Here is a 9,869-nt window from a genome sequence, read left to right as displayed (position 1 = left end):
AGCTCTTGAGGGCCGCCATTTTGTGTAAGGCCCACTCTTCCAAAGCGGGAGAAAATTATTAGTCCGGCGCTCAACACGTACGGACGGCCACAGCGGGATTGAAGGGAGCGACCACAGACACAGAGCATCCAAGTGAATATAACGAGGGAGAGAAGCAGTCGGGAGTAAGTGAAGCTGTTACTTTGCCTCCAAACACGGAAACGTTTTTGTAGGAGCCGTCGTCGGCCTCTAGGTGTCACGGTAGGGCTTACCGGGCAGGCGGCTGGCGGGGGGTGTTTGTCTCCCTCTATCGTTGTCCAAAATGCACTAAATCCGTCTATAAACTCTAACTACCGGTCACAGTTGAGCGTTTTGGTGCTATGTGGCTGATATTTTGTGGTATTTGCAGAGGGATGGCGGTATTTCTGAGTATTTCTGTTTTAAGTTAGTTCAGGCCTGTCGTCCATCTTATCGTGCCCTTTGTTTCCTGTTTTCAGACGTACTCGCGCCTCCCGAGTTAACTAACACGAGTTGGATGTTTTAAGTAGTTTGTTTTCGTTTTAACCGTGTGTAATATTGCACTGCTAGACTGTGAACTACAAACAACATGTTATAGATTAGGTGTTCTTAAAACTGTCGACCGACGGACGATATTATTGATTGATCGACTGATTGTGAAAGCTAAAAATGGCAAACACAGGCAACTCATCAATATCTAGTCAGCACAGGAAGCCCTTCACGGCCACTTTGCAAAAGTTTCCCTCACTTTCAGGATATACTATAGTGGTATAATGTATGATAAACTCACACGGGTTGCTTCTTCACAGCACACTGTTCACACACTAATCTCCAGGTACTACTTTATCTGACTCGTACTCAGCGCTACCCTGGCTTTCTCTGATGTGTACCGAGATATTTTATATAAAACTCACTGTAAACCAGGCTAATTGTACTCCTGTTGGTGCATCGCGGGACATAGATATTATAGATAAATGCTGTGGTGGAGCGACATTATCTGTTTGGCTTGAATATAACATTAAAAAGTACAATAAAGTTTGACCCAGTTTTCTACTACTGCAACCAGCAATCACTTGTTTGAACTTTTTATGCTACTACGTATACGGACAGGTAAATTAAAGATTTGATCATTCATACTGTAAGGACTTGTAGTTGGAGGGTTTATTAGATCCACACTAATTGTAAGGGATGCAAAAATAGTTGATTAGGTCAATAAATGCAAAACTAATCACTCAAAATGACAAAAACACCCTGGGCCTTTCTGGGATTTTAGAAACACCTACAGTGGATAGGACTACTACCATCCCATCAGGGGTGAAAGGAAGTGCAGTCTAATTTGTTGAGCTCATTACATTTTAAAAACCCAACTACTCAATTTCCTGGTTAATCAGGATCATCCCCTGCAGCAGGCAGTCCACATTGTCTGTGGAGATGTATGTTTGTGTTGAGCATTTTTGGTAGTTTGGTAATTGTCTTGACCCCTGTTGTATTGGGGTGGCAGCTGTTTCAACATAGGATGTCTCAAAAACACAGCAAATAATGACTTGATGCTACAGGGGGCATGTGAGGACAAACAAGGGGAGTTTGTAAGATTAATAATTCATTGGTTTACCATACCCCACTTTTAACGTGGGCAAGAAAACGCCCCATGCAGGTCCACCATAAACATGTTTACAGTAAAACAAAGGCTAAGGCCTATCGACAGTTTAGAATCATTGATACATTTGTACCCAAATGTTGTCACAGCGTGAAACATTTTCAAGAGCTGGTTCAGAAATGAGTTCATATATAATTGAGTTAAGCAAAAATGTCCTGGCAAGTGATCTTGAGGCGGTGAATAAAATTAATACATACACACATTTTCAGCTGTGTATTTTTGTTCTTAAAACTGAATTTTCCCCCACGTGTGTTCTTCTCAGTTTTTGATAAATGTCTTTTCTATTAAGGACGTTGGTTGACCTGTCGCCATGGAGGGCGAGGTTGTTTCCATAGAGACCACTGCAGCTGATGGAAAGCTCCTGCCAGAAGGCGGAGAGGCCTTGATGCAAGGGGCACCCATTGCCCAACAGGGGGAGGTGACTGGTAACATGGAGATGATGGTGATGGACGCTCTCGACCCGACTCTGCTGCAAATGAAGACGGAGGTGTTGGAGGGTGGTGGCACAGTGACAGTTACTGGTGGAGATGAGGGTCAAATCATCACACTCCAGGTTTGTTTAAAACACGGGTTGAGCAAATGTTTGAAGTAAAATGGCTGTGTTGAAGAAAAGGGAAAAAAAAAAAACATTTTCTCACTTTAAGATCAAGTTGAAAAAGTTTTTTTTTTCCTCTCCCTCCATGTAGGTGGTGAATATGGAGGAGCAGACAGGAGCTGCATTAGGTCTTGGTCAACTTCAGCTGGTGCAGGTACCTGTCACAACAGCAACTGTAGAGGGGCTTCAGGCCACCTATGTTGATGCGTCATCAGCTAACAAGGATGCAGAGCCGGTTATCTGTCACACTCTTCCCTTACCCGAAGGCTTTCAGGTGAGTAACGACTCTGGGCTTTTTTTAGTCATGTCCTCCACTTGGCATACTCTGTTAGCTCCTTTTGTCAAGAAGAGTCTGATCACAATAGGATGATTTGTAATGTTTTCTTTTTAGGTGGTAAAAGTGGGCGCCAATGGTGAGGTAGAGACTGTAGAGCAGGAGGAGCTCCAGGCAGCCCACGAAGAGCTACAAGGGACGAGGGCAGAGGAAGAAGAGGAACCAGACATGGAGCCCCCTGTGTCTCAGCAAGAAGACCCAGAATGGTCCAAGGACCCAGACTACCAGCCCATCACCGCTTTGCGCAAAGGAAAGAAAGGAGGAAAGAAGAGCCGCCTGCGCTACGGGGAGGGCGATCGTGACATGGATGTTTCTGTGTACGACTTTGAAGAAGAACAACAGGAGGGGCTGCTGTCGGAGGTTAATGCTGAGAAGGTTGTGGGCAACATGAAGCCACCAAAGCCCACCAAGATCAAGAAAAAAGGTTAGACTTTTTTCCTGCCTCCTAGACATGATGGTGAAGGGGACACATTTTTGGCCATGTGAAGTTCCTCTTTACAATCCTAAAAGGCGATTTTAAATGAATACATATGTCCCCTTTTTGTGTCTAGGTGTAAAGAAGACTTTCCAGTGTGAGCTGTGTAGCTACACCTGCCCAAGGCGCTCCAACCTGGACCGACACATGAAGAGCCACACAGATGAGAGACCACATAAATGTCACTTGTGTGGTCGGGCCTTTAGAACAGTCACACTGCTGAGAAACCATCTCAATACACACACAGGTAATGCAGAATTCATACTTAATGATTTTAAACCATTTTGGTATAGTTTGTAATATGACACAGAATATTATACCTCTGTGGTGATCCTCCATTGTCACTTCCTTCCATTTCTTTAGGCACTCGGCCGCATAAATGCACAGATTGTGACATGGCGTTTGTGACCAGTGGTGAGTTGGTGCGTCACCGTCGCTACAAACACACACACGAGAAGCCCTTCAAGTGCTCCATGTGCGACTACTGCAGTGTCGAGGTAAGTAATCAAATCTCACAATCTGTAATTCTCCCTATACACACTTTGGGGTATGTTCTTATTTTAATGCCTCTGTCTGTCTTTTTCTAGGTTAGCAAGCTGAAAAGACACATCCGGTCTCATACAGGGGAGCGTCCCTTCCAGTGCAGTCTGTGCAGCTATGCTAGCAGAGACACGTACAAGCTGAAGAGACACATGAGGACACATTCAGGTAACATACTTGCATCATCTATTGGCCGAAAGATGGTTAACCCTAATTTTTAGAACAGTACCTTGATAAATTCTCTCCTCCTTTTTTGATGCAGGTGAAAAGCCGTACGAGTGCTACATCTGCCATGCCCGTTTCACACAGAGCGGCACCATGAAGATGCATATTCTGCAGAAACACACAGAGAACGTGGCAAAGTTCCACTGCCCACACTGTGATACTGTCATTGCACGGAAGAGTGACCTTGGTAAGTTGGGTTATTGCCACTTTTAATTTGTCATTAAAGTGATCAGAGGGAGCAGAAGAAGCCTTTTTATGATACAAGAGCTGTGAAGGCTGGTTTTAATGTGGGTGTGTAGAGCCCAAGACCCTGAAGTATGTCCATGTAGATGATTGTAAGAGAAATCATGTGTCATCACATCATGTAAACGTTGTGTACACTTGCTATTCCCTGCTATTGGTATATTTTTATATGTAAACATGATCATTAAAGAGAGTGAATAATCTGTATGTATTGAATTGGAAGGCTTTGGCAGTTTTTTAAATCTTTATCCATACATTAGGCCAAATCTGATTTATCAAGCTGATGTTCATGTCTTTGTTGTTTTCTATTCCAGGTGTTCACTTGAGGAAGCAGCACTCGTTTATTGAGAAGGGAAAGAAATGTCGTTACTGTGATGCTGTGTTTCACGAGCGATATGCTCTGATCCAACACCAGAAGACCCACAAAAATGAGAAGCGTTTCAAGTGTGAACAGTGTGACTACTGCTGCAGACAGGTGTGTGTCAGAGGAATATGAAGAATGCGTGTGGTGTTCATTTATTTATTTTCATGCTAAATTGTATATTTTTGTCTGACCTAGGAACGCCACATGATAATGCACAAGCGTACACACACTGGGGAGAAGCCGTTCGCCTGCAGCCAGTGTGAGAAAACATTCCGGCAGAAGCAGCTTCTGGACATGCACTTCAAGCGCTACCATGATCCCAACTTTGTCCCCACTGCCTTTGTCTGCAGCAAGTGTAACAAGACCTTCACCCGCAGGGTAGGACTGAGTTTTACCACACACATCATTTTTTATGACTTTGCATCTGTAACAGTGGTTGCAGTCTTCACTGCTTATGTTAGTCTGTCCAGACATGGTTATTAACTTGGTTTGTAATATGTCTGCGCTCCACAGAACACTATGCTGCGTCATACCGATAACTGCACGGGTGAAGTTGTGGATGACGAAGAAAATGGAACTCCCACACCCAAAAAGGGCCGCCGGGGCAGGAAGAGGAAGATGCAGGCCAGAAATGATGATGAGGACACAGGTATTGTGCACATACGCTTTATGTCTGTGTTTACTCAAATCTGTTTGACACCACAATATACAATTTGATCAAAATGGGTCAAAAGAGCCCATTTATCATTTAACCATCTGTAAAAAGTTTGGGTTGAAACCAATTTGTTCTAATAGCTTCTAAAGGACAATTTATACTTTTGTGTTCACTGTACGCTGTAAGTATGCCATAGTACCATATGCACTTCTGTAAAAATGTAACCAGGTCAAGGTGACAGACTGTGATTGGTCCATTTGGAGGCATACTCATCCGTGTTTCTCAGAGTTAGACAAGCACAGAAAATTCCCTCCATCTGCCTCAATCGGTTCCGTAGTCATAAACACCATCTCCTCCTACGGCTTCTCTTTTCTGTGTTTTCATTAGTTTTAGTAAAAGCAGCATTTATTAGCTCCAGCTCCAAATCAGCCTCAATATGTTCAGCAGGATATTGACTTGGTCTACAGGAATCCTTACAGCCCATACGACATAATTCAGTATGGTTACTGAAGATTGTACAGGATCATTAGAGGTTAGCACATAAAACCAAACCTCTTAGCAATTCAGCAGTCAGACAGACATTTAACTAGCAACACTGAAAAATAACATGCTGCTCATTTTAATCGGTATGGGATTGAAACCTAGATTCACTGTACTTTATTTTTTTCATCAGTTTTTCCTGTAGAATTTAATTGTCACTTGGTAGTTGAACACATTTTGTATTGTAGAATACAGTATCTACATTATGTGTGTCATATACATTGTACATATTGTAGTGGTGGTTATTATATTGAGTCAGATTGTCAGCAAATATGCCTGTGTCAATATCTGCTTTATGTCCCTACTTTATGTGCAGAGGCTGAACTGGACGAGGCAGGGGAGGAAGAGGAGTTAAGTGAGATTGAGGTAGAACAGGCCCCACCAGTCATCCCTATCCCAGCCCCTGTGGAGCCGCCAGTCAAGAGGAAACGTGGACGCCCTCCAAAGAGCAAACCAGACAGTAAGTGACAGACTACAAATCTTTTGGCTCTTTCTGGGTCAGTAGACTCAATAGCTCTAATGGATTGCTAAACTGATCACAACTACATAGCTAAAACGTCAAGTCCTTTTTAAAAATGGTTTTAACTGTGTGAAAAGCATATTTCAGTCTGATGGCACCAGAATCTGACCTGAAACTCTCTTAGCAGCGGCTGCTATCATCCGTGTGGAGGACGAGTTGACCGGAGAGGTGGATGACATAATTGTGAAGAAGGAAGTTGGAGCCGAACAAGATGACCAGGAGGACGGCAACGATGATGGAACAGAGGAGGTGGTGGTCGGTGGAGGGACGTCGACCATTCAGATGGAGGAGTTGTCCCAGGAAGAGGGGACGGCACAGGAGGCCCCGCCTAACGGGGATCTGACCCCTGAGATGATCCTCAGCATGATGGACCGGTGATGGATGTGAGGGCTGAACCTGTAAACACACGCAATCACACCTTCATTTTAATTCTTGGAGTTTAGGATTACAAACACTTAAATCCTAAACAGAAACATCACTGTTGTAATTTAAGATTTGCTTTTTAATCCTGTATTGATAAAGACTTGGATGAGTGAAAACAATTTTTAATAAGAATTTGCCTACCAAAAAAAATGCATATTTCAGTACTTTGGAGTTGGGGTGGCTGTAATTGACCGGAGCATCTTTAGCCTTTTCATTGTTGCCTGTAGTGTTCAGTAGCTCTGTTTATATGGTAGAAAACAGCATCATTACATTATCTACACAACAAAATCTCTTCTGGAAAATAGTCCACTAAATGTTTATAACATCATAGGGCACCTCTTCCGTAAATCAAGACTGTATGTAATTTTACGACATGTGGGCGAACGTTTTTGATCTCTTTTTCTTAAGCCTTTTGTTTTTATGTTTAACTTCTTGTTATACACCTGTGTGTCATTGGGTTAAAGTTGTACGTAGATAGTAGTGGACTCATTATGTGGTTTGTTTGTGTTTTTTGTGGCCATTATTCCAATCAATGTTCAATATCCTCACTGAAGAGCTTCATGTGCCTCTCAGTCTGGACAGAAAACTGCTAGGCTCAAGTTAAAGGTCACATCAGAAACTAAGGGGCAACTTTAAGGGAAGATGATACTGCCATTAATCACAGCCACTTCAAGATAAGAAAAATGAAATATTTTGAATATTTTTATTTTTTGGTTTCTTTTTCTGTGGTTAGTGAATCCCTTTTTAAGCCTATAATAGTTTTGAAAAAGATTAATAGACTGCTTATCTTATGCTTCTTTCTTGCTACTGTAACACCCCATAGATAATGCTTATGTACTAAACATTGTCACTGATGAGTTCAAGGAAAGAACGTTGTTTTGCTCCCTTGTGTAGCCATTCCACTTTGGGTTAATGTTTTCCTTTTTGTACCATTGGCAATGCAATGCTACGTAGCAGCTTGAATTATATTTTAATAACTATGTGGCAGACGAGACCGGATGTATGACTGTACAACCAATAAAAAAAAAAGTAGACATTGAGATTGACTTTTTAGGTTTCTGCAGCTGTAATAATCTAAATCATGGATATTTAAAATCTGTCAGGTTTGGCTGAGAAGTTAACATGTGTTAGTGGTACAGTTGCAGCAAAAGAGATGATGACTTGAATCATTGTAATCAAACTTAGCTGAGAAACACCTGAGTGCTAACACAGAAATGTCCGTGTATTTTGCTTGCAAATATATTTTATTAAATGGACGACTTGATATCAAGATCTTCACTCATTTGTATGTCACTGCTGGGCTTGTCTACCATTGTACTGGATGTCTCAACTACTGTTTTTCACACTGATATTCTTCAGGTATGTGTTATTTGAATGACTTTTTCAGCCATTTATTTTCATTGATCTTTAACTGGGATTTGACTAAACTCACAAATTAAACCTTTCACCTCAAGTCCATGAGTCAGAGTCCAGCTTTATCAGACTCTTATGCAAAGTACAAACTAGGCCGAACTACCTCCACTGACACTTTCTGCATTCAAAAATTAATTATCTCAAATTTGACTGATACCAACAGGAAATGTAAAAATATGATGAACAGTATGATGTAAAAATACTGACCAACTTCTTTTCACGTGACATGTCACATGAATTTGCATCATGTGAGGAGAGCATGTTGACGCCAATTAAAAATGCCCTCACTGGTATCCCAGTATACTTGTTCTATTGTTTCTGTTCTCAGCAATAAAACAGCTGCACTGTGCTTCAATGGGTAGAGAGAAGATGGGTTATCTGCCTCAAATCATTATTAAAGACATATTTAGTTGAACAAGTTGCTTGTTGATTTAAAAAACCCTTTGCATCGGCTATCAGGCAGTAGAGACAGCAGCTTCACACTTGTAGCAGCCCTAATTATTTGCTTTGGATGACACTATACACAAGGTATCGGCATTACAGAGAATCCTCACATTACACGTGGCTAGATGTATGTGGATTTCCAGTGTTTTCTCTGTAAGGTAAGATCTCCATCATCAGGCGTTAACACTGTGAAGTAGCTGGCTCCATGTGTTTTCTGTTTATCCTGGCATTTTGAGTCTAGTGGTTTCTGAGGTTTGGGAAACTCCTAGTCATGTAATAGTTGCCAGTTGGGGTCGCCAAAGCTTCACAGTGGGTCATAAGGCCTTCTTGATTTTACTGCGTGCTAGAAAACATAAAAAATACACACAGTAGGACTATATCTCAGCATTTGGTTCACTTCTGTGAAGAAATGTAAATTGTCTGAAAGAACAAAAAATGTGAGGGACAAGAAAACACTGAATTTGTAAAAAAAAAAAAAAAAAAAAAGAAGCCTATTAAGTATGTATGATTATTAAAATGGTCAAAAGAATACATAATACAGACAGAAATTTATAAAAAAGTTCCCTGTACAGGAAACAATCTGCTTTAATGTTAAATTCATCCTAATCACTGCTTTTACACAAACTTCTTACAGTTACTGGGTTCACTATTATTGTATAACTGTACAGCTTTGAATATAATGTGAAATAAAGTAAATGTAACTTAAGCAGGGGTCGTCAGTTCACTACTAAATGATGTAAAAGGGGTCCCTTGAGGGAAAAGGTTGGGATTGGAAACCATTGTTATGAGTCGGTGCTAAAGCTACTTGTTAGCTGACTTAACGTCGGTGATGTGCGCGGCTTTAAAATGGACCGCTGACTTCAAAACTTTAAAAAGTTCGGTAATATTAGTAAAGTTAACTCTAACAAATGATAGTGGAAGGAGGACTTTACCAACACTAAACTGATACAAGTGTTAGTCGATAAAGGTATTCCCATATAACTTCTGTGTCGGATAAATAACGTTACTATAAAACGAGCAGTGTAGTCTCAACCGGCGGTGGGCAGTTATAGACCGTTAATGACCGTTAGTTCACTGTAGTTAATCTGTTGGACTGACAGCGACACTCTCGGTGTTGCCAGATGCAACGTCCTGTTTTGAGTTAAATCTGGAGGATGAAGAAGAGAAAGCGCCACATGCTGTCCTCCTCCCTCCTCCTCCTCCCTCCTCCTCCGGCAAATGTGGACAAACGGCTGCGACGCCGCTGCACCTGATGGATTCAACTCAAACTGCCATAAATTGAACCTACACCTTTCACTGCTGTGGTTGTGGGAGACGTTGGTTACTTTTTTCTCCTTCCTCTCCTTCGGAAACATCATGTCCGTTTTTTCCCACCGTCGGATTCACCGTGGCGTCGCCAGCGAAGCACAGGCAGCAACGGAGAAAACAGTGACAGACTGAGGGA

General features: G+C 41.8%; 1 protein-coding gene across 2 annotated transcripts; it reads left to right on the top strand.

The window, feature by feature from the left end:
- The first annotated feature begins 3 nt into the window (after window positions 1–3).
- LOC127351391 (transcriptional repressor CTCF) lies at window positions 4–7,832 on the top strand. Of its 2 annotated transcripts, none has more exons than XM_051378881.1 (13): window positions 4–164; window positions 1,944–2,207; window positions 2,341–2,523; window positions 2,641–3,007; window positions 3,135–3,305; window positions 3,422–3,555; window positions 3,646–3,766; window positions 3,861–4,010; window positions 4,381–4,541; window positions 4,626–4,808; window positions 4,944–5,079; window positions 5,942–6,085; window positions 6,273–7,832. In XM_051378881.1, the coding sequence occupies exons 2-13, from the start codon at window positions 1,965–1,967 to the stop codon at window positions 6,521–6,523; spliced, it is 2,244 nt and encodes a 747-aa protein (XP_051234841.1). In that variant the 5' UTR covers window positions 4–164; window positions 1,944–1,964; the 3' UTR covers window positions 6,524–7,832. The 2 variants fall into 2 exon arrangements, with proteins under 2 accessions (XP_051234841.1, XP_051234840.1); XM_051378880.1 differs by having other exon boundaries at window positions 6,270–7,832.
- The last annotated feature ends 2,037 nt before the right edge of the window (window positions 7,833–9,869 follow it).

The sequence above is a fragment of the Dicentrarchus labrax genome, unplaced genomic scaffold (genome assembly GCF_905237075.1).
Source record: "Dicentrarchus labrax unplaced genomic scaffold, dlabrax2021, whole genome shotgun sequence".
Lineage (NCBI taxonomy): Eukaryota > Metazoa > Chordata > Actinopteri > Moronidae > Dicentrarchus > Dicentrarchus labrax.
This window is presented reverse-complemented; position numbering and strand designations above follow the sequence as displayed.

Bases quoted from the DNA above. Each gene is read 5' to 3' on its own strand.
- LOC127351391 (XM_051378880.1), top strand. From the start codon at position 1,965: ATGGAGGGCGAGGTTGTTTCCATAGAGACCACTGCAGCTGATGGAAAG. The intron at 3,767-3,860 runs GTAACATACTTG...TTTTTGATGCAG, and splicing joins ACACATGAGGACACATTCAG to GTGAAAAGCCGTACGAGTGC. The intron at 4,542-4,625 runs GTGTGTGTCAGA...TGTCTGACCTAG, and splicing joins GTGACTACTGCTGCAGACAG to GAACGCCACATGATAATGCA.